We start from the raw sequence: 25,155 nt of genomic DNA, 5'->3' as shown, positions 1-25,155 counted from the left end.
AAAAGAAAAAGTTTCGTCATGTTGAGTCTTCTTCGTTAGTTAATCCATCATCCTCTCACTTTTAACCTGTTTTAGATCAATTTACAATTAACGCTGATTTGCGATCAACAATTAAAATCTTATAAAAGGTCATGTTAATTGTGTTTATTATTGTATTCAGTTGATTGTTAGTTCTAATTAGGAATCAATCCTTTAATCATCATTCACTTTCTCTCTCTACGATTACCAAAAATGACCAAATCCAAACTAAGAAAATTCAAAAGTTTCCAAATGATAATCAACAACAACAATTAAAATGAACAAAATGAACAATCAAATCAAATCAAAAATCGCAGAAAATTAATAATAATAATTTCTGATTGTGATAATTTGATATCTTCTTTAAGTCAATTTTTTTAGGTCAACTCACAATTGTAATCAAAGATGGTGATGATGATGATGATGATTTACAATTCAAACAAACAATCAACTTTAATTTCATTCAATTTGACTATGGATTAAAAAAAATGACGGATAACTGAATTAACGGTCATTTGATTACAACAATTGTAACAAATTAGCTAAAATGTTGGTTGAAGGTTCATTATCATCAGCATAATAATACAATGTAATCATTATGATTATAATTTCAAGTTGATTATTATCATCACCATCAAGTCAAGGTTTTTAATGATTTGTTTTAATAATAATACATCAGGTAACACGTTATTTGCAAACCAAAAATCAATTGTTACCTTGTTGTTGTGGTTCCATTAGATTTAATAGTAAATTAAACAGGTAAAAACATCGTAATCCTAAAAGTTAACCTTCCTTATCATTATTATTATGATTATTAATCAATCATTTCTTTTATTTAATTTTGCTTTACTAAGTCCAGATAAACTAATCAACGAAATATAATCATAATGATAAACAATTAACGTGATAGAAAAGTTTTCTTTCACTTTTCCTTTACAAAGCCAATGATCAAATCTATTAGATGATCATCAAGATTCAATTACAATGAAATCTTAAAATTAATATAATGTTATGAAAATCGTTAATTGTGATCAATGAAATCTCAATTAACCATTGATTCAGTTTAATGTTAGATTGTTGTTCATTTAACAGTTAAATTTGAACCAATTATCAGTTGAGCTTATTAGTGCGAACTGAGTTCAATAAATTGCCAACAAATTGTTAAATTGTTGACCATTATATTGTTATGGTCATTTTGTATTATCCAAACTGACCAATCAACTAAACTAACTAACTTCAAATGTTTGCTAATTTTTGCAAAGAGCTTATGGCAAAATTTGTGGTTAATCATGATGATGATGATGATGGTGATGGTGATTAGTGAGATTAAATTAATGAAAGTTAATCATCTGATCATTTGATCATTAAGTTAACCACGAAGTCTTAAACATTGAGAAATTAATTAGAATTAAAAATTACATCATGTTAACAGGGAAAACCGTTTAACATGATGAAGAAATGAAAACATGATCACAATTTATATATTTTCTTATTCGCAATCAATTTAATTTTTCATCATCGTCATTAACATGATTAAGATTAAATCATGACCATCAAAGTTTCCATCATGCTAATTGACTGATGGCTCTTTTTTAAATCGGGTGGAGTCTTTAGCCGAAAGCTAATTAATAAATCATTACGATGTAACAATCAACTTGGTTCATTCATTTTCCAGAGTTTTGCTTTTTTTTTAATTATTCATTGATTAACTTTTTTCACTTAATCTTTTCAAGTTGAATTAATTTTGTTTACATTTGATTTGCAAGGAAAAGATGAATTAAATTGTTTTTATACAGTTTTAAATGGTGGAAGAGATTAAAATGGTTAGTTTAATTGTTTAAATTCTTGACAGTTGTCAAGGTTAATTAGTTTACTAATCGCACAGTTGAAAATGTTGAAAATGATTCTCACAAGATGATTATAATGGTTGATTGGTTAGAATATTCTAGGAAATTAATTGTCTCTATTTCACGAATTTTTAAATTGTTTACTAATCGTTTTGAAGGTTTCGATTTTTGTTTAGAATTTAAATTTCACTTTGGACTTTGAAATGACCTATCAAAGTATCTTTAAGGCTAAAGCTAAACTTAGATTTTGGGAAAATTACAGAAAAATTGCCGATTGAAAAGTTCTTGAGATGGTGATTGACTTGAAGGAATCAGCCAGAGGGAAGATGGTCTTGGATCATTTCAATGGAACTTTTTTCGTTATTCTCATTTGGTTAGAATTAATTAATTATCTGATGCATGTGATTTCATCAAATCCGAAACTGATTGTAACCGTTCATTTAGAGTATTCAATTTATGTTCCAATTGATTGATGATTTTCACTAGTAGATTGTTTTCTTCGTCTTCTTCGGGCTCTAATGGTCTCTTTCTTTCATCTTCTAATTCTTGAATTTTGGTTCGTGTGTTGGCCTCCAATTTCTGTAAATTCTTAACCATATTATCTTTGATCATTGTTGGGTACATCTTTTTACTAGTTTCCAATCGAGAGCTTAATTTCCCCATGGTAATGGCAACTTGTTTTGGTGTTAAATCGGAAAAGTTGAACACTTTCTTTGTAATCATAAGATCAAATGGATCAAAAGTATCACTGATACGCTCTGATGAGGGTTCTTTTGCTTCAGAATCATCACTTGTATCAACACTTTCTTCAATTGAAGTAGACGCATAATCAGCAGCAATGGTTGACAAATTGTGATTATGATTAATCTGTCCGATTATACTTCGTCTACCATTATGAATCTCCCCACAGTTTGTAAAATTGAAATCCAATGAATCTAATGAGAACTCTTCTTCATCATCACTTAATGGCTGTGAAATCGTTTTCGATTGAGCAATGAATGTTTTCTCAGCTTGAAAAGAAAAAAAAACAAAACAAAAAATGATTTTATTAAAAAAAACACCAAACAAAAAATGAGAATATAAAAGAAAACATTTTCTTACCATCAACTGGTTGTTCAACTCGAATCAAATAAGGCCCTTCTAAGCTCTCTTCGAGTTTAGAGATTTCACATTCTTCGTCCATGGTTAATTAAAGAATCAATTCAATTAATTAAAAACAAGAGAATTAAAAAAACTTACCAACTAAATTAAAGGAAAACACCAAAGAGACAATTTGTAAACAAAAGTTTTTCTGTTTATTGTTTGAAAAAAATGCGCGAAATTATTTATCACACTTATCCCTTCCAATGAACATCAAGTTAAATGGTTTTTAATTTAAAAGTTGAATTTTTTTTTTCTTATCAACAAATTGTTAACGGTTTAATTTTTTGACCAATTAGTGGACAATTAGTGTTTTGTTAATCATTTAAAAACCGATTGCTTCTAGATTGTCATCATTAGTGTTTCTCTCTTTGCTTTATGACTATTTCTAAATCGTTTTTGCTCCGTTTTGTTAATCGTTTTGTGTTTTTCCATTTTCTTAATCATGTCAACAACTCGTTTTTTCAATTCAAATGTTTTCCAGAGATTTTTTAAAAATCGTAAAGAACCTTTGATCGAGTCAAGGGCACCGGTTGGTAAATTAAATCCTGACATTGTTTCCATTGTTCGTGATTGGGTTGACGAGGATTGTCTAATTACTTTGGACGATATCAGTCATCGATTGGGAAAACAATATGGAATCTCAATTGGCCAAGATAAGATAACTTGTTGCTTTAATTCACTTCATTTCTCAGTTGAACGAGTACCAGTTAATTGTCCCTTTAAGGTTAACCAAGAGGCTTTACTTTTATTACGAAAGGTGTTTGCCGATGATTTTCTTAAATATTCTAATCGTGTTAATTTATTTTTCATTGGAACCACAAAGGTTACGATAAACACCAGAGTTTATCAGGGTAAAAAAGCTTCACCCCAATGGGCAGTTAAAAGTAAAACGTTCACAATTAGTGTTGCTCTTCGTCCTGATAAAGTGTTTTTCCATGAAATTCAGGATTCATCTTACAATCATAAAGAGACACCAAACAATTCACCAGATAAACCTCAAGCTCCGATGAAATTTTCTCATTTCTTCAAGAAATTCACTGAAAAACTGGAAGCTGATGGAATCAGGGGTGCAAACATTATCATGGATGGAAAATGTTATTACCATGTACTTCAAGAAGATGCTGATTTACTTCAATCTAGACAATTACAACACAAAATAGCTATTCTACCAGGCGAAACTCCTGAATTCAATCCACTGGAAACTCTATTTGACTCTCTCAGGTATCACATTGAGAAATTTAAACCCATCGACCCGGAAAGTGTATTCGCTGCGTTGAAAAAACTACCTGAAAGTGTCACCGAAATTGATTGTTCATATTATTTTTCCGACTCTTTGAATCACATTGAAAGTTGGAGTGAAATGCATTTTTAATTACATCTTTCTAACCTTCATATGTCACCTTAATTGACCTTTTTCAACCACTGGACTCTCATTAAATTGTCATCAACACAAACATTTATCTCAAATAAACAACTTTCAATCAATTTCAATGCTGTTAACAACTTTAATGATTTAAATGACAGTTAAAATCTAAAGAATAAAATAATTTTGATAACATTTAAAGTCCACTTTGTTTACCCTTAATTCCGAGAATGTGAGTTGCATATGCTTGATTCATTTGCTCAAGAAAGATGAATGTTAAAACGGTATGAGGACCAAGTCTAAGATAATAAGGTGTAAATCCTTTCCATAGAGCGAAAAAGCCTTCATTTCGAGCAACTTTGAGAAGTACATCCTGAATAGAGAGGGAAAAACATGATAGAATTAGAATGAGTGATATACAAATTGAGGAAAAAACAATAGACATAATAATGAATTTGAAGGAGGAAATAAATTGTTCACTCACAATTGCTCCTTTATACTCTGGTTTACCATCAATCATTTTCATATTTTGTATACGAGTTTTAGCAATATCGACCGGCATACTTGCTGCTGTCGTAATTAATCCTGAGATCATGGAGGCAACAAAATGACAGAAAATGTTATCATTAAAATATTTAGTTGACATTAAAATTTGTTTCGCTTGAGAATATGAGGCTAATTGAGCTGCATTTACAACCATAGCTCGACCAATTGTGGGTACACATCCTCTCCATAGAGTTAAAACACCTTCTTCCTTTGATATTCGTAAAAGAGCATCGAAAACATTTCGATAATTTCTCCTTTCGGCAATTGGTAATCTACCATCAGAAGTCATTCTAATCAATGAAACCTCAGCTGGAGTACCAAAGAAAGCTCCAACCGCTCCGGCGGTCATACCGATCGCTGCTTTGGCTAAGAAACCAGGTCGCTTTTCAGATGAGGAAAATTTCTCAAATAAAGATGAATAAACTCCTAAACGAACGGTGGTGTAACATGCCTGACGAAAAGTCCAGCAGATAATCCGGTATAAAGAGCGGTGATTCCCTCGCTCTTGATAACAGATCTAAATACATGGAAACTTGTCTTGTGTTCTCGGGCTTTACCTCCTTCTCCTTGAGTTGATTATTTTGTTGTTGAGGGGTAAACAATGTTTTCCAATATGAGAGAGAGAAAGAGAGAGAAAACAATTAATACTTGTCACCACATCACAAGTGTTGGATTTTAGTCAATAGATAAAAAGGAAAATAAATAAATGTGTAAGCATATGGATAAGATATAAAGTGGAAATAAAGTTTCCATCAAAATCTCCCCTTTTGATTGATCTATCAAATCCATTTGAATTAGTGTTTAAGCTTCTTCTATAACCAGGAAAACTTTATTTCCACCATTTTCAAGAGTATAAGGTCAAGTGTACTTGACAAATAAATGTAAATGTCAATTAAGATAAAGTCAGCTGATCATTAAGTTAATCCAAGCGCAAAGAAAAGACTCAATGTCAAATGTTAACATTTAAATGATTTACCAGTTAATTGCATCCTATTCTTGACCAGATCAAATGGTTGAACAAACATTGTAGCAGCCATTCTATAATTAGTAATAAGGAATAAGGAAAATAAAGCAATAAAATTGTTACAATTAATCACAAAATTAACATGTAAATAGCAATAAAAAGTATGATAAGGTTTTGTTTATTACCCTGCGGTTCCTCCAATCACAAATTTCATTGTCTTTGGAATGGTTGGTGTTGCCGATGGCTTTTGATTATCTTGAGTTGCCATAATTAACAGTAAACAAGAAGAACAATTAAATTTGTAAAAGGAGGAAAACACACAGAGGAAGAAGGAGGCAATTGAAATGAAAAAACAAACACTCGAAGTATCAAAAGCAAAAACAGTTGATCGACTCAATCGGTTGTTTTAATGTAAACATCACCTTTACAGTGTTGAATAGCTTAGCTACTCTAGTGGTACACTCACCACATGTAATTGTGATTTTTACCACAATATTTGATTTGAAAAATGTACATTCATACAGAATTTCTTAATTAAATTAACAATTTGGATAAAGGTTTCAATATTTTTCGTTGGATCTTGATTTGGTTTGTTAATTGTTTCCAAGCAATAATCAAGAATATAACGACATTCTTTGAATATATGAAAAATGTTCGTGTTTTGACAGCATGGCATCTTGAAATGGTAATGACCAATTTTCATAATATTAATAATATTATAGTAATTGTATTTATATTTATTGAGAATTTTCATCTCAGGGTCTATGATAGCGAATGGATTGGACCACTTTAATAACAGTTTCATCAGTTCTTCACGAACTTTTTGCTTGCTGATTCTTTTCCAACACGAGAGGGGAATCCAATTTAAATTAATTCTTTCTCCTTCTTTGACTGTTGTTGTTTTCCTTATCTCGCTATATTTCCAATGGTTTTCCTCGGATATGGTTGAATTTATCAGGAATAGGGCATCTGAAGCACTAGAACTAATATTATTAATATTATTAATAATTAGTTTGTTATGAATTATTATCGTTGTTATTTTCTTTCGCTGTATCAGGATAATTTGAGCAATGATCGCAAAAAGAAATTGACACCATCCTCCAGTATCTGTGAATTTAAATGTATAAATTTCATTCTCTTGTCCGAATTTTGTTACACTTATCCCGATGGTTTCCCGCTCCCTGAAATAGTTAATTTCATGCTGAACTGGGCCTATGAACTTGTATTTGAAGAGTTTCTTATCAATTTGTCCTGGTGGAAGTCGATATGGTAGCTTGATTAAGCAATTTTTGTTGATCTTTTCTGATTTAGACCAGTAATTCCATTTTATTATATCTAACCACAAATTTTCAATCGGGTGTGAAATATTGTAGATGTAGTTAACGTAAGAACTATGGAAGTTTGATTTTTCCAGTAAACTCAAACATTTGTTAAAGATGTTGAACATTTTCTTTAAATTTTCTTCAAATTCGTCTTGAAAGAATATTGTATATCCGAGAACTTTAGTTTTAGGAATAATAATATTATTAATTATCATTCTTTTGACTTCGAATGGCAGGGAGGTTAATAATGTTTTGTCGCATTTGAATAACAATTTAAATTGTTCTGATAAATCTCTTGTCATTTTAAATAATGAAAAATTATTATATATTTTGATACCAGTGATTGTAAATGTTTTCAACTTAGATTTTGTGCACACGATTTCTGTTTTGTTCATTGATAAATTGAGTCCTGTTTTTCTTAGGATATTGTCACACACCTTGATTAGAATTTCTGGTTTATGAGCTGATGATCCGAAAATGATGATATCATCGGCGTATGCTTTGACTGTTATTCCTTTTGTCGAAGCTTCTCTTATGAAAGAGTCGAGTGCTAGAGCAAAAATAACAGGTGATGATGATGCTCCTTGAGGAGTTCCAAAATCTTCTTCTTTGTACCAGTTTACTTTGTTCCATTTGATTTTAACGAATCTTTTCTTGCAAAATTGTTCGATTAATTTTGCTAAATTATTATCGAATTTTGAAATTCGGTTGATTAGTTCTTTTAAATTTACCCTGTCAAACGCTGCTTCAACATCAGCTTTAATAATATTATTATTATTCATTTTTTCCATGCACATTTCATGAATATCTAATGCAAATTTCTCTCGAGAGCTACCAGAGATGAATGCATATTGAGTGTTGGGCATAATCAACTTCCTTGCAATTTCTTGTAATCTATTAGCGATGATAATATCAACCATTTTGAGCACAAAACATGGGGTTTTGATTACTCTAACGTTTTCTGTGTTCGCTTTTGGAACGAATCCACCACCAAGTATTCTTATTGATTTTGGGATGTATTGATGATGGATAATTGATGATAATAATATTTTTATTTTTGTTTGATTGTGTTGAATGAACTTCAGCCATGATTTAGAGGTGAATGAATCGGCATTTAGAGAACTTGCTTTTCTAGTTTTGTCAATGATTAATTGCCATTCCTCATCAATTAGTTGATCGTTGTTTTCAGTTGTGGTTGGATATGATTCGGTCGTTGAAGGTTTTTTGTTTGTGTATTCTTGTAATTTATTTTCAATTGATGGAACGAATTTTTTTGGACAATTCGTTTGATTAAGCACCACATTAGGTTTCTTATTGATGATCCATGTGTTAATCTTATTCCAGAGAATTTTTCCTTTGGATTTGAATGTTCGAAATATTTTGTTGATTGAAAATTTTCTTTGTTTCTTTTTGAGTTTATCCAACAGGATTTTTCGTAACTGTTCATTTCTACATCTTTTAATTTGTTTATTCAGATTACGAATGCCACTCGATGATTGTTGTGAGTTAATGATTTTCCATTTACCATTGTGGTCAGGAAAGGATTTGATTGATTCTGATGCTTGATTCAGAAGATCAATTGGAATAAGATCTTTTTCGACTTTAAATTTGTTGATTTCCCAGTTCATTTTCTTTAATATTCGAATTTTAGATTGTTGGTTTATTTCGCCACCATTTAGTTCTATATTTGATTGTAAAATATTGTGATCTGTACTATTAATAATAATATTATTATTAATATTAAATTCTTTTGGAATTAAAATACAATCTAATGACGACTTAAATTCTCCTCTTGTGAATGTGATTGAGTCTATTGGAAAACAGGATTTATGATGTTGGAAACACTTTGTAATTAAATTATAATTCTTTTTACATATTCTTGATTGTTTAGTTGACCATATCTCGTGAGCTGAATTTGTATCTGAACAAAATATAAATGGAGCATCCAAATCATCAAGGTAATCACAAACATTCGGCCATTCTTTGTCTCCTACACTCGAGTAGAATGAGTTAATGTAGTATTTTTTATTCTTCCAGATGAAAGAAGCACTTGTTAATTCGTTAACTTGATGAGAAATTTCCTTGGGTCTTAAAGTTGTTGGTATTAATAAACATGATCTCCCGTTCAAGTAGATAACGACGTTGATGTCTTTGATTTTTTCACAATTTTTGTAACAGTTTATGTTCGGAAATTTTTCACTTATCCACTGTCCACAAGGTTCATTGATCGAGACTATTGTATTTGTTGTTATCATTGAACAGACAATTTTTGTTTTGGAATAGTTTTTATTCAGATTCCAATGTATAACCGTTAACATGTTGAATTTAAGTTCGTCTGACTTTGATCTTTAATTTTGTCTACTAGATGGAGTTATTATAGTTTTTGGCGCTAAAAAATGAAAGCTAATTGTTTATTTATAAATGTTTGTTGTCGCTTAATTTGTTTATTTTTCCGCTTTAATTGTTACAATCGAGTTGATTTGTTATTATTATTAATATTATTATTATTATTATTAAATTTTCATTGTGAATTAATTATTGGTTATATTTAGTGAATCTAATATTCAACGATGAACATAAAGTTGAATCAGATTGTTGGGAATGTTGATACAAAATATTTTGTGTGTGGGATTTGTGAGAAAATAGCTGTTGATCCGAGAGTTCATAATGGTGGTTTTAAGCAAAGATTTTGTATGAGGATGTATTGTAATGTTTGTATTTCAACTCGAGCCGGAAATCCCGCTTTCGCAAAACCTCCTGAACCATACAAAAAGCCTCAGACAAAGTGTCCAATTCCAAGTTGTCATGTTGATTTCAATGATCCTTATTTTACTTTTATGGGTAACATGGAAAGAGAAGCTTATGCTTTACTCAAGGTTGAGTGTACCACTTGTAAGAGAATCTTTGGAATTCATGATTATTTGGCCCATGAAGTTCGTTGTTTCCATGGTCAGACTCCAAAGCGTAAGGAAATTCCTTTGGATTTGTATACAGCTTATGGTGTTAATAATACTGTTGATGAATTCACCCAACGAGTTGCAAGAGGAAAAGTATATAATATTATTAGTATTAATAATCGTATTGATCAACCTTTGTATGGTTCACTCACCGGAGATGAGGTTCCACTCTATTGTCTTGGTGCTGATAAAACTCCGTCAATTATGACTAAGAAGAGTTTTACTCCACAGCAGTTAAAGGAGCAGTTGAACCAAATCTATGGGTATAAGACTGAACTTATTGATGTGGTTAAAATGTATCACCAAAGTATCAATCAATGTGCTACTGTGGGTGAATTTTTGGATGATTTCCCGGTGAAAAGTCCAGTTAATATCATTCCTCATCGGTTGACTTATTCACGACCCAATTATAATCTTTCGATGCGATACCTTGGTGGATTTCCACATAAGTGTCCTTTCTGAGCTTTGGAAAGCTAAATAATATTGTATTCTTAAGAAGAAAGAAAAAGGAAAAAATTTGTTTAAAAGAGATTTGAAAATTAATTGAAATTTAGAAAAATTATGTTGTAGTTTTGTAACTTGACAACAAATTTGTTGATTGAAAAATTTAAATTGACTACGTTGTAATCATTTTCATTAATATTATTATTAATAATAATAATATTAGTATTCATGTTATAATAAAAATTTATATTCTCATTATCCAAGAATAATTGAAATTTGTTTTTTGAATCTCTTGTCTCAATCGAGCTTGAAACATCGGACATTCCCAAGCGTTGGAATCGTGACCCTTTTGCATACAAATTGGACAAACATATTTGTCTGGTTGATCTTTGATTGGACAAGCGATAGGTCGATGATTGCCTGTACAAAAACGACAGACTGTTTGAGCTTTACAATGAGATCCAAAATGACCCAAGGTCTGACATTTCCAACATTTTAGTATATTAAAATGATCTGTCACGTTCATCAAATTAAAGCGATAGAATAGTCTTCCTTTAATTTGTTCCAATTCTTCTCGAGTTTCAGGTGATACTGAAATTATCACGTCAAAGCTTTTACCATCACGATTCGGAAAATTCGTAACATATTGGAATGAATATTTTCTTTGTAGATTAGCTTTACTAAGAATATCATTAATAATATTGGTCCATTCTTCTTTCGATTCAACGTTACCACTGAATTTAACGTTGTGAATTTTGATTCTTGGATCGAAAGTATCAGGCCAATTAATATTAATATTGTTGTTCCAATTTTTGATCGCTTTTATAGCTTGTCTAGCTGATAAAACATCCGGAGCTCTTGCTTTGACTGTTTTATTGAGTGGAATGAGAACCAGCGGTAAGTCTTCTAGTTCACCTAATACACAAGCTGAATTCATCTTTTTAATCAGTTCCTTTGGTTCAATTTCACTTTTCATGATAAATACTGGATCCATCTCAATTGTTTCCCATTTTTTCCATGTTTTTGGAATAGAGCTTAGTTCTCTATCGAAAACAACTTTTTTGGCTTTTTTCGATGGAGTAAATTCTGAATCTTTATATTTGTTTTTCAGATTCTGATAGTTTTCATTAACTTTCTTTCTATCAAACTGGATTCTTGTTGCATTAATTTCATCATCGGAATCTTCACCTTCCTCACAAATTTGATCATCGATTGTTGATTTACTTGGTTGAATGTTTTTTGATGTTCCGGGGAGATTTTGATCCAAAATTTCAAATTCATTATTATTGGCAGTGTTTTCCAACATGGTGGCCTCATTAATGTTGTTATTATTAATATTATTAATATTAATATTAATATTAGCAACCTCAACTTGATCAGTGTCCGGTTGAATTATTTCATCAATAAGATTGTTAAATCTAATGTTAATTTCAGAAATAATTTGCTTCGCCATGGTTACTGACGATGGGTCAACTTCTGGCATATTTACTAATTCTTTCAACATCCAATTAGTTGTATTTTTAATTTTCTTTGCTCGATTTTCCGTTAACTTGTAACCCATGGAAGTAAGTCCTTTGGTGTTACAGGTGATAAATTGGAGGGATTTGAGGTGTTGAATCCACGTGTTTTTGTCCACGCTTGAAATCTTCGTTTCTATTAGTTGATTCTTTTCATGAATGAAATCTAACCAACTCAGACTTCTTGAGATATTATCTTTGGATAATTGATCTAAATGTACATGGGTTTAAAGAAATTATATATAACATTAATATTAATATTAATAACAAAATAACGTGTACCAAGTTAATATATATAACACTGGGCGTTGGCCTTAGAGTAGAATTTCATTATTTTCTTTATTTTTATTATTCTTACCTTGATTATTAGTGTTCATTTTGATGCCTCACTTGTTTATTATTAATATTTTCACAGTTTTATTTATTAATTAAATTGATTCACGATAATATAATTAATTAATTCACCTTGATTTTTATCGGTTTGAGGAAAAACAAAAAATAGAAAAATTTCTCCCACCAGATGGCGTGTGAATCGAAAACTGATTATGTGGAATTGATTTTGTCTTAATCACTTCAATTAATCGATAGACAATCAAAGACTAATCAGTTAATCTGAAGTTCAGATTGTGAATAAAGATTAACTCAGAGTATCTTTTCCAGTTTTTTTTCCAACCTTAAGACTCAAGTACAAATCTTCATATTCAATTAACTACGATTAAAGTTGAACGAAAAGTTTATCAATCGATTAACTTGAATCGTTGATTGTTCACTTTAATTGAATTGAAATAATTCACAATTCTCTCCATTCTCATGTAATTCAATTCCTAAGAATTTTTGTTAATATCCTGAAACACGTGTTTTTGATGATCATCGAAAATGATCAACACAATTAACATGTTTACCATCTAATCAGGATTAACATTTCTGGCGACTGACACACACAATAGACTAAAACAATTGAAGACAATCAATATTTACCAAGGATTTTACCAACAACAATTAAACAAAAAGATTGGCTAAACGCCCGTTAACCAGGATCACAATACCTGATATTTATTAATAGATTAGTCTTGTGAACTCTTATCATTTATTATTAATCAACAAGTACTAATATTAAACACCCACCCGAAAAAAAATTAAACAACAATTTAGTTGTCTCTATACAACCAAACCCACCTTGAAATCCTCCATCATCATCAATGAGTTTGTAAATGTTGAATTAACAAGAGAAACAAAAAAATCAATTCAATTGCCAACAACAACAATATGTTAACATTAATGTCCTTTTATGGTTAATCTTTGTTTCTATGATACAAAAAATTAACTCAATTAACTTTCTCACAATTTAAATAACCCATTGGTACCAAAATTGTATCGATAACTTGACGATTTACTTGGTTAATTGTGCGATTTACTAATTGTATCCAAAAGTTTGGAAACTTTTCTCAAAATAAATTATGTTAAAGAAGAAGAAGCATCAAAATGATGATGATGATGAAGATAAAAGAAAGAAAAAGAAAGATGAAGAAGATGAATTAGAGTGAGAAAGAAGATGATAATTTAGTTTCGTTTAAATTATCAACATTTAACAGAACAATTAAGAATAACAAACTTGAACCAATTCAATTTAACTATTAACCTTTGCAAGAAACTTTTCATCTGTAAAGTGTCACTAAATTTTCACAATTAAACTTCATTGGGAATATTTTGATCGTAAATTATTAATCGCTTGTGATTGTGCCTTCTAATTAAAGTTAACTAACTTACATGATGATTAAGTTAATCCATATTGTGGCGTTTTGAGTGGGCTCAACAATTTAGTTTGCTTTTTAGATCTAAAATTAAACCAAATGACTTTCAATCAACAATCCGACACATAAACACTTTGTGATTAACTAAATTTCGTCTTGAAACTTTCAATATCTTCCAGATTATTTTCCCTCAATTTATTAATTGTTGTTCGGTTGACTTGGAAATCATGGCTTTCGGTTTGATTGAGGCTTGTCAAGTGATCTACGCTTTCATATGTGTCATCGGATTTGTGTCCAATTTCTTGGTCATCTATGTAATCTTTTGCTGTATCTCACCTAAGAGTCGATCTCGATTGACCTCACGAACTATTCTAAGTTTAGCTCTTTGTGACCTTCTAGGTGTTCTCAATTTACCCTTTTTCATTTCCTCAATGTCCAATGGTTGGTCATTCTCATCAACTCTTTGTTCATTTTTCACCTTCACTCTAATTGTTGAACAATTTGCCAAAACTTTTCTTCTCACCTTATTGGGATTAACCTCAGTGGCTCAATACCAAGGGTCAGTTTATAATTTAACCGAGGCTAAAATGACCATCCTATTGGGCTCTATTTGGACAAGTTCAATTGTTCTATCGTTAATTTTCACCTCATTAACTTCCTCTCAAGTTAATTGCGATCTATTTCTCTCTTATGATTTCCCGTTCAAAGAAACATTCACCTTCATGTACACCATTTGTGTCCTTTTCTTGCCGATCATGATACTTTCTCTGCTTCTTTATCAATCTCGTCGTGAACCTTTCGAACCAACCGAATCTGTCATTGAACTGTTCGAACTGTCCATTGGCCTTCTTACAGTTCATATTATCCTTTCTATTGGTCATGTTATCGGTGTTTGGATATCAACCTTTTCAAAGGTTCCACCGGGTATTCCGGAACCGGAATGGAAAGTTGAATGGATCATGATTAGTGGAATCATTTGGTGTGCACAACGATTTGTATTCCCGATCGTTGATTCATATTTTTGGACTGAATTTAGAAAAGGATTAATCTCTATTTATACTGATTCTCTTGAATATCGACCAATGGCCCGATATGAGAATCCAAAAAATGGCCCCTTATAATTAACCATCGATAGAATTTAAAATTGTCATTAATATTTTCTCATGAATAAAGTTGATCCAAAAAAAGAAACAGACTCATTCTTCCGGTATATTTACTAATCCAATTAATTCTCAACCACCTGTTCTCTATTATCGTTATTAATTCAAAAATTCTAATCAAAAATCATCAACCTAATTGATAAAAACTAAGCGTAGGTTTAGAAAAGTTAATGGAACCAAAAGCAATTTAGAACATCAACTTTTCCAAAATTAACAACACCAGTAATTGAATCAATTCTAAAGTACACAAGCTTCGAACAAAAGTCATCATGATAAAAATTCTGACAAAAGAAAAACAAATCAATCTACAAAGATATTCCGATTGAACGAAATTAATAACTTTTCTAATCGTAAACGAAAAAATGATTAAGCTTTTCTTTTCCATCCAATAGATGGCGCTGTAAACCGTTTTCGCAAAAATTCTTTGAAATGAAAAGAAGCCAAAAATTTAATTTCTTTTCCCTTTTTCGATTAAACTGCCAACAATTTTTAATTGCGAATTAAGTGTTTAAATAAATTTCATCATGACTTCTGAATCTTCAAATAACAGTCTTTTCGAGAACCAGGAGTCAAGAGACAAGGTAGTTTTGTTTATTCTCAACATCCAATGTGACTATTTGTCCCAAGAGATCAATAAATTGGAAGGTTATATTGTTGAACGTTCAATGAGATTGGCTGTTCTTAAAAAGAAAATAATTGACATTAATGAATCATTTTCGTCAAAAACCTTTGATCATTTGAAGAAATACTTTGGTGATGTAGATTATAAAGAAAAGATAAAAGCGGAACAAGAAGCCAAATTGGAAGAAATTAAATTGATTGAGACTGAGAATCAAGAGCTACAGGTGAAGATCAACAGTAAACAAGAGGAAAAAGCTTATGTTGAACATAAAAGCGAAACTGAAAAGGTCAAGAGAGCAGAAAAAGAAGAGAAATTGATCAAAAGGAGGACTGAATTGGAAGAATCTACCAAAGGACTTTTGAGGGATGTCGCCATGTTAACAAAGTAAGAAAATTAGATTATCTATCATATTATACAAGATGAGATTTGTGATTTGATTTGGTATATATACTTTTTTTTTACAGTGAATTCAATAAGATGAAAAGGAAAAATGATTTAAATTTTAGATGCCAGTTGACTGCCGAGCAAACCCAATGTTTAAGAACTTTTGGTAATCCTCATCATCGCTAGCAGATAAAGATGACACATCTGATACGCTTTGAGGCAAAATTGGATCAACACAGACTTGATTGTTGCAGTCTATGGGAATCGGGTTACCTTCTGGTGGTTCTTGGTCTTGTTTGGGGTCTTGGTCTTGGTCCTGGTCTTTTTTGGCTACTTTAGGCTCAATGTGTGGATTCAACTCTTCCGGTTGTTTTCTCTTTTCATTAAAATACATTTTCCTTTTGAGAAAGTTGTTACCAAAAAAGTTCTTCTCAGCCAAAGTGTTGGCGATATCACTAGTCTCATCAACCGCAACGATCGGAAATCTATCCTTAAATTCATTGAAAGTTATTATGAAAGTTGGATATTCAATTATTGTCCTCCTTTGAAGAGCTTTATTTAAGCTTTCTTTTCCATCGATTTGATGAAACTTTTTACCAGTAAAAAGTAAAATTAAAAATTTCGATTCATCGGATAATCTGTAACATGTCAACAGTTTCCAAATATCATGTCTTTCCAGAATATCTTTTGGATTGATAACATCAGTCAATATTTCGCCGAGGGTTTTATTTTCATCAACTCGATTTAAAACCAAAGATGAAGGTTTCTCAATGACAGTTCCCTTTTCGGTAATATGTGTGAAAACAAGGCCAACATCCCATCTGATTAACTCTTTATTGTAAATGTAATTTGTTTGATTTTTGATTCTTTTCTCGAAACTACCAGGTAGTAGGATAAGTCTGGTTCCTCTTTTTCGAGCAGCAAAAACTAATTTCCTAGCCCAGGCTGGAATATGATCAGAGTTTTTAATTATCTTCTTACGACCTCGAATGGAACAATCTAAAAGTCTTGAACCTTCTTCGAGAAATTCAAAGTCTGAAAAGAGAAAACGATAAATAATCATTAGAAAACAATACAAAAACAAACATGATAACCAAGAATCTTACCTTTGAAAAATTGTTTATCATCAAAATCATCAATCTTTTTAAACTGAATACTTTGTTTACCATCACAATCAAATTCAACTTTATGAATGTTGATACATTCAACTGAACAAGTGATCATCAAACATCCTGGGCACTTGTATTTAAATTGTTTTTCTTTACAAATACAACACAATTTGATTGAACTTTCCATGGAAATTAAATTCACTGATTCACCACAAATTCAGGTAGATAATTTGATGAACAATTAGAAATAAACAAAATCAAAATTAATCAACATGTGCTTCAGATTCAAATTGAATCATTCAATTGAAAATCAGCTGAGATTTAAACTCCATTTCTATCAACAGATGGAGCTACTTGTTGGAATGAATTTCTGTTGATTTAGTTTTTAATTAATCGACGATTGAAACAATCAAAATTCAACAATTGTAATTACAATTACAATTACAAAAAAGACAAAGATATCAGATAATTACGATTATATTGTTATATGTTTTGACATTGTAACTTTGGACTAATCGATGTCGAATGTTTTGAAAAAGTTTTATTTCCAAAAGGATTAATTGATCCTGAGATTTTGTGAGAAAATAAATTGTCAGAATTATGATTGAATGAAAAACGATTAATGTTTATTATTTATGATCAAATTGATACATGAGTAGAAGATTTTTGATGATATTATCAATTTTTTATTTCGTTTTAAACTTTTTTCATTAACAAATTTTCTTCTCCTCGATTGTTATTCACTTTGATTGAGATAATTTAAAACATAATGAAGAATCAGATCGTAGCAATATTTGTATTCCGTCTAAAGAAAAACGATAAAAAGATAAATTTAGAGAATTGGAAATAGATCAATTAATCTAATGTCTAATGTAATAATTACCTCGTTCTCAACCAACTTTGGACGATTACGACGGACCGTTTTCACGGCCTGGAAGACATCGACTTCACCATGTTGAACAACCTGTTCGATAGCGACATTTGCAGCGCAATAAACACCAACACGACTTCGTCCATTTCTGTGTTGAAAGAGTAAAAGAGTTAGAAAACTATTCGAATGGGCGATAACAATCAATGGAAAATATTTACGTTGAAATAACGCAAACGGGTCCATAGGTTGTCCTTTGTCTCCATCTTTCAACCATATTCATCATTTCGACTAAGGCATTGGTTGAGGACGGAACTTTGTGACCTTGAGGCCAACAAGTTATCTGAAAGAATTGAGTTGTTTTCGGTATTCCTTTAACACCGGACATTAATTCAGTTAAAGAAACAACTTTCTTGTTAATCCTGAAGATCCACGATTTAATGTTAGGATAATGATTAAAAGAAACTAAATCAACAGTAAAAACTGGACCAAATTTCCGTCTTTTCTCCTTCTCATTAGGCCAGAAAGTTGGATATGTCTGTTAAGAGAAAGAGGGAGACAGACAATTAGTTAATTGTCACTAGTCCAGAACTGATTAAACGTACATGAGTATCATCAGGATGTGATAAAACTATCACTGAATTACAGTCATGATCATAAATTAGAGACCAACAATCAGGTATCGTATGAGACAAGGGCCACTCTGTAACAATATACTCTCGTGATCGAGTATATCCCTATTAACGAGATGAAAAAACAACAACAACAACAACAACAATTAAACATAATCAATCAATAACCTCTCATGATAAATTGTCATCATCCTAATGAGTTGATGATGATGATGATTAAATTAAAGGTATAAGAAAATTATGATTGATTTAACAATTTTTCCTTTCTCTCCAATGAAAATCGTAACTTCTCAAGGAACCAATTTAACCTAATTGATTGGAACAATTTGTTTCCACTGACAACATGATTCAGTAATAACACCACGATAATAACACGCAACGATCAATGTAAATACAAATAATATCGTGAGCAATTGTTGATTGTTGAGAAAATGATGAACAAAAAAAAAGTGAATTGAGCAATAAAAAATTAGCTAAATTTGGTTATCATAATTGGTGATTATCTGTATCAATAACAAACATGATGAGAATGAGAATGATATTATTGATGATGAAAAATAATAATCATTTTATTCATTGTGTAAATATAAAATGGTTAACAAAAGATGATCATAATCCTAATCATCATACTGATATTAAATTGTTAATAAATTTCCGTTATAACTTAATTCTGGTTCACTGAGCTAATCATTAACCACTTTTATCCTGATCAAAATCAATAATATCATTTTTTTTTGTTATTCATTATCAATCACAATCACAAACCCATTGAGAGATTGACCAACATATCGATAATTAATGTTCAATAATATTTTCGATAAGCAATTAATTAATTGCCAATCAAATGTCACTCACATCGACAAATACTGCATTTAAATAATCGGTGCTGTCATTGCTTTGGAATGTTGTCAGATAAGGCCGATGATTGTCCGCTAGCAATTAAGGATTAAAAAGAGAAATGGACAATTAATATTGACTGATAATCAATCTTGAAACAATTAATTAATCAACTTACGAGGGATTATGGCAACATCTCGATTCTTAGCTCGATTCTCAATTCGATAGCCTCCAGCACAATCTCCTATTGTAAATTCTGGTGACATTTTGACGATTTTCTGAAACACAAGACAAACCATCATATTAATCACAATTTACCATCAATCAATTGATTAATTAATAACCACAATTACCTGGTATTCTCGTTGGTATTCATTAAAATTAGTTATTGTATCTTTAATTGATTTATATTTCATTTGTTGAGCCAATTCGGAAACAGGAAACCAAGTTTTACCACTTAGATAAGCCTCTTCCAAGAAACTGTAGATGAATTTATATTGATCCTGTTAATTGTGAAAACAGAATTAGATTAATTGTCAGAATAAATTGTCAACTAAACCCCAATCGATCATTATCACTAAATAATAACGGTGAAATTCACTGATTAATTATGCCAGAAATTGAGCCCATCCAGTGATCCAAAGTTGATATAATCATAATCTTACTCGTCTTACAATAAATCGTAAGGATGAAAGTTAATCAAAGTTAAATTAAAAAAGGATGAGGATGGAGATGAAGATGAAGATGATGATGATGATAATATGATGACAGAAAATTACATGTAATTCATTTTTACAATACAAGTTGACCTGAAAAAAAAGTTCTATACATTTTCCTCTTTTTATCATCATCATCTTGTTCATCATTTTACTCACTATTGATTACTCTTCATCCTTATCATCCAAAGAAATCATCTTAATGGATGAAAATGATGATAATCTATTATATGGTTTAACCAGTAACCTGCTGAGTATGTTTAATGTTATTTTTTGCAGCATTTGCCTCAATAAACATCAACACAGAACTCAAGCAAATTATCATTATCATCATAAAGCATTTCTATCATTGTAACAATAAGGATAAATTGTTTCATTGCAAATCGAACCTCTGATCTTTGAAAGTGGATCAATTGAAGTTGAGTTGAGTTGAGTTTTAATTTTAGACAATTTTTCAGTCGATCAACAATAATAGAAAAACTAAAGTAAGTAGTTTGTTCATTTTAAAGTTACGATTAATTGGACTAACCATTGCCTCGACCATTCCCTTTCGTGATTGTCTCATTTTCTTTGTGTAACCGAACACATCAAATGTATTATCTTCATCACAAAATTCGAGATTCGAGTCGATACAAAGGTAAGCTCCAGTTCGACCGCAGCCATCACTGTGAATAGAAAACAATTTACATGAGAGAAGTTTAATTTCGCAATACCATTAAAAAGTAATTAAGTTGCAATTTATTCAAATTGTTGCTGTTTTCTTTCAATTACCATCAACTGAAAATGTCACATTTAACTTATCAACATTCAATACATATTCCAAGTGTTGAATACTGAACTTTCTGATTCCTAATGTATCTTAATGATGATGATGGAATTGGAAAAGGTAGAAAAGTTGATGAAGATGATGAAGACGATTGCTAAAAGTGAATTAATTGACAGCTAAATTGTCATTTAATCTCTTAAAGTTACAATTAACGCGACAAACCCTAAAATCATTTACAAGTGATTAGAAAATGTATCATAATTGTTATCCCAATCAGATAAATTAATTGCTATTAATCGTCTAAGAATTTAAAGTGATTACAAGTGATCACTGTATTCTAATCATCTCGTCATTAAGCTAATTAAATTGTAAATGATTGAAAGAATCAAAATCGCTGCCCTAAGCTGAAAAGGAAAAAGTTTGCATTTTTGTTAACTTTTATTTCTTGATGACTTTTTCTTTTGCAACCTCATTTTCATCATCATCATCATCATCTCTTAACCAAGTGGATTCCAGGGCTAAAAGCCAACTAGAAATATCCTCTCAAGGTGAATCCACTCTACCATGTAACATTTCATATCTAATCCTTAAGAAAACTCATCTTTCATCATAGGACAAGTTCAAAAGTTTCATGGTAATCATTTTTTTCTCGAACTTTTTATCTTCCCTTCGTTCAGCACTTGAGATCGGACGAAGCAAAATCCAATCACCTGATCATATTATTTTCTATAAGTTTGATTGTTCCACTTTTTTTTTGATAACATGAGCGTTGATTAGTTAACTGAATGAGAAATTTACCTGCAATGAACTATCGTTGGACCGACAGTATTTTCTTTGGAAACTTCATTCATGTAGATTCGTATTCGTCGACGATATTGAAGAAGTGAATTGGTAAAAGGGCAACTGTGAGTGGGCCAATTATAGTAATGAAATTGATAGACTACTCTCTCCTCTAATTCATTGTCCAGATAATCATTTGTACCTTTACCCTCAGGGTCAAGAATCTCTTCGATATCATCTTCCTCTTCATCTATTCCCGATAATTTTTTCATCTTTTTATTTGTTTCACTTTTTAAACTAATATTAATATTGGATAAATTGTGAACCAAATTAGCCGATGATGTTGCTGGTGTTACACGTTTACTGGACAGATAATGGTCAGTAGCAGGTCGACGGATTCTTAAAGTTCTTATGGTAAAATCGGCTAGAGGTTCTTCCGTCAGAAGAGTGACCTCCATGGGGCCATACATTTCCGGCTTGTTCGTCTCAATGGGCCAATATTGACAGCACATTACTCGTATAAAATCAAATACTTTGGTTAACATCACAATTATATATGAATTTTGCTCCCAAACCATTCGCCAGAAATCACCGATTGTTTCCTCTTTTGGACCTTTCGAAAAATATTGGAAACTTTTAGTAACTCGAAATGATCACCACAAGCTCATTACCTTGTGTAGCGATATAAGCATTTGGTTTGATTATACTATCCATGTAAGAAGCATTAATATAATCAGAATGAGGCACATCGGGTAATAATTCTAGAACAACTCGATTATAATCATCTGAATTTCACCAAACAAATTCAATGTTTATACATGATAAAGAAATGATATTAGCAACAAATGATAATGTATAAAGAATATACAAAAACAAAAGGTTGAATCGATTGAATTGTTTCAACGAAAAAGAAACAATTTTCTTCAGGTCGATAATCATAATAATATTATTAATATAACTGTGAATGTTGTATCACAATTTATTATCATAATTATGAATAAATATCTTCTATTCAACATGATGTATTCATCTTAATGGTAATCAAGTTAATCAAACTCACATGGTAAAAGTTTCTTATTACAATTTTTGATTCCATTTTCTGGTTTCTGTCCATGTCTCATGCTATGGGATTCGCCTTTGGTGGCAACCTTCATGATAATGAGATGAATAGGATGAGAAAGTTACGAGAAAAAAATTCCATATTCAGAACATTAACCCTTTCGCCGATTCTCAGATCATTAGTTGATCATTGTAATTGAAATTATTGATTGACATATTGTAATGATGATTTCCAAGGAATTAGGTAAACATGAGGATGATATGATAATAATTGAAATAGTAATAATGATAATATGATGTTAGAAGGAGATGGAAGATAAATTTAGTCATTTTCTTGGGTGAAAAAAAAACAAGCCGAATAATTTAAATGGGATTAGGATTTGAACGTTGGAAAGATTAAGCTGATCATTTGTAAACATTGGAATTGGTTTTGATTATATTATAATAGTTTAAATTATTCTAAGGGATGATTAGTTTTACATGAATGGTGATTAAAATTGATCATCTTACCCCAAATTCATAGGATAATAAAGCTCGATATTTTTCAAACATTCGACGATGTTTTTGAAAAGACGAAAAGTCCATTGGTCCTTTGGGTAAAACTTTTTTTACTGTTTCCACATCGATCGGCATTAATCCGATGTTAATCATGTTCAATCGAAGTGAATTAACTTTTGTTGATTTACGTCTATGACTTGGATGACGATGATGGTGAATATTTTGTTGTTGTTGTTGTATTGGTGGTGGTTGTGATTGAGATGATGATGATGATTGTGTTGGTTGTGTTGGTTGATTATGATGGTGGTGATGGTGATGAGTGTGAGGATGAGGATGAGGATGAGAATGATGATTTGAATGAGTTGGATTGTCAGTTGATTGTTGTTGATCTAATGCTGGAGAAACAACATTTGGTGATACCTTGGAAGATGAATGAAACTTTGGTAAAATACATCCATAACTTTTAGATGACATTTTAAGCTCAAAAGAGTAGCCATTAGCTTAGTCCTTTTAAATTTGTTAACTTGATTGTGTCACATTCTGATAATTAGTTGATACACTTAATTCATTCAAATTGAAATATCATTTTAAACAGAGTTGAAGACAAACAAACAAAACGTAATACTAATGATGATGATGATGATGATATGGTGATGACGATAAAAGAGTGAGATTAAAATAGATTCTAATGGCAACAGTAAACTCTATGGATTATGTGTAACAATTGTAACAGTAAATTCTTGTTTAATTGTAAAATAATGATGTAAACACATATGAATGAAAATTCAGAGAGAGAGAGAGAGAGAGAGAGAGCAAGTAATTGATGGAAGATGAGAGAGTTAAGTTTAGAATGTGAAATGATCCGAGAATAAGAGAGAAACTTTTTCTTCTCGATATTCCAAAAAAACACCAATGGAAAGAATTTTATTCTTACTTTTTTCTCTTTCTTCTCTTTTAATTTTCATTTTTTCTTCTCTTCATCATCAGGTAAATCTCTCTTCTTTTGACTGTTCCTTTTTTCCTCCATGGAAGATGAAAAAATTCTGGCTCATCTCCAATTCACTAGTTTAGTTGAAATGGTAACAAAAGTTACTCAGGATCCATGGCGAATGGAAGAGAGGGAGACAGAAAGAGTGAGAGAAAATCTATTTTGGTAACTGGGTAGAGAGAAAGAAAAGAAAGAGAAAAAATAAGATGATGATAATCACTTTTTGTGGAACTTTATTTTCCTCTCTACAATTAACTAATCGACACTTATTGGGTTTTTCGTTCGTAAGATTATCATTCCCATCATCTAATTGGAATCAATTTACTTATCGCTTTTATCTATCATTTAATTTGACAATTATCTTCATTATTCTTACCTAATTGTTGACTTTCAAACTGTTGATTAACACTTAACAATTTGCGAATTAATATTTTTCCAATGATTAGTTGACTTGAAATTTTTTCTATTGCGATAATTTAATTTTTTTTCAACACGATTAACAAAAGGTTATCCGTAATTGCAAGGAAAACTGTTGATTGTTGGAATTATCTTAAAATGATAACAATAAGACACATTGTTATTGGGAATCATGATGATATATTAATGAGCAAATGATGAGGCAAACAATTTGTTTGATCAACACAGACTCCAAACAATTGAAATCAACAATCACAATCAATTACCATTGACGCCATCTGATGATATGATTAACAAACCATAATGAATAGAATTTATTTCCATTGTTAATTAGATTAGAACAAAAAACTTTCACTCATCAATAATTTAATAGGGTTGATTTCGGAAACAAAGTTTCCAATCGCAACCTTGACAAGTTAATTTATTTTCGATGGCAAATCAAATCAA

At 30.8% G+C, this 25,155-nt stretch overlaps 5 protein-coding genes across 5 annotated transcripts in view; all 5 read right to left on the bottom strand.

Moving 5' to 3' along the window:
* The window catches only part of LOC128386508 (anaphase-promoting complex subunit 11-like), a 54,838-nt gene that overhangs the window by 15,563 nt on the left and 14,120 nt on the right, over positions 1–25,155 (bottom strand). The window lies entirely within an intron of this gene.
* On the bottom strand, positions 1,686–3,152 carry LOC128386504 (uncharacterized). Its single transcript, XM_053345538.1, has 2 exons — positions 2,967–3,152; positions 1,686–2,875 (listed from the first exon to the last, which is right to left on the bottom strand). Exons 1-2 carry the CDS (start codon positions 3,046–3,048, stop codon positions 2,250–2,252), a joined length of 708 nt encoding a protein of 235 aa, XP_053201513.1. The 5' UTR covers positions 3,049–3,152; the 3' UTR covers positions 1,686–2,249.
* Positions 4,494–6,279, bottom strand: LOC128386506 (mitochondrial 2-oxoglutarate/malate carrier protein-like). The gene is given in 5 exon segments (XM_053345541.1): positions 4,494–4,744; positions 4,856–5,376; positions 5,379–5,483; positions 5,894–5,955; positions 6,067–6,279. Coding segments are annotated over 5 exon segments (948 nt in total). The 5' UTR covers positions 6,150–6,279; the 3' UTR covers positions 4,494–4,567.
* LOC128386500 (box C/D snoRNA protein 1-like) lies at positions 15,602–17,454 on the bottom strand. Its single transcript, XM_053345537.1, has 2 exons — positions 17,145–17,454; positions 15,602–17,073 (listed from the first exon to the last, which is right to left on the bottom strand). The coding sequence occupies exons 1-2, from the start codon at positions 17,332–17,334 to the stop codon at positions 16,157–16,159; spliced, it is 1,107 nt and encodes a 368-aa protein (XP_053201512.1). The 5' UTR covers positions 17,335–17,454; the 3' UTR covers positions 15,602–16,156.
* Positions 17,752–25,152, bottom strand: LOC128386492 (receptor-type tyrosine-protein phosphatase kappa-like). The gene is made up of 13 exons (XM_053345527.1): positions 24,668–25,152; positions 23,316–24,460; positions 22,807–22,894; positions 22,418–22,531; positions 21,765–22,359; positions 20,730–20,865; positions 19,838–19,987; positions 19,663–19,762; positions 19,503–19,579; positions 18,621–18,752; positions 18,237–18,553; positions 18,031–18,166; positions 17,752–17,952 (listed from the first exon to the last, which is right to left on the bottom strand). Exons 2-13 carry the CDS (start codon positions 23,775–23,777, stop codon positions 17,884–17,886), a joined length of 2,376 nt encoding a protein of 791 aa, XP_053201502.1. The 5' UTR covers positions 23,778–24,460; positions 24,668–25,152; the 3' UTR covers positions 17,752–17,883.

This window comes from Panonychus citri, unplaced genomic scaffold, assembly GCF_014898815.1.
Source record: "Panonychus citri isolate SS breed McGregor unplaced genomic scaffold, ASM1489881v1 Contig00072, whole genome shotgun sequence".
In the NCBI taxonomy this organism is placed as follows: Eukaryota; Metazoa; Arthropoda; class Arachnida; order Trombidiformes; family Tetranychidae; genus Panonychus; species Panonychus citri.
The sequence above is the reverse complement of the archived record's forward strand: the minus strand, read 5'-3'. Positions and strand labels throughout refer to the sequence as shown.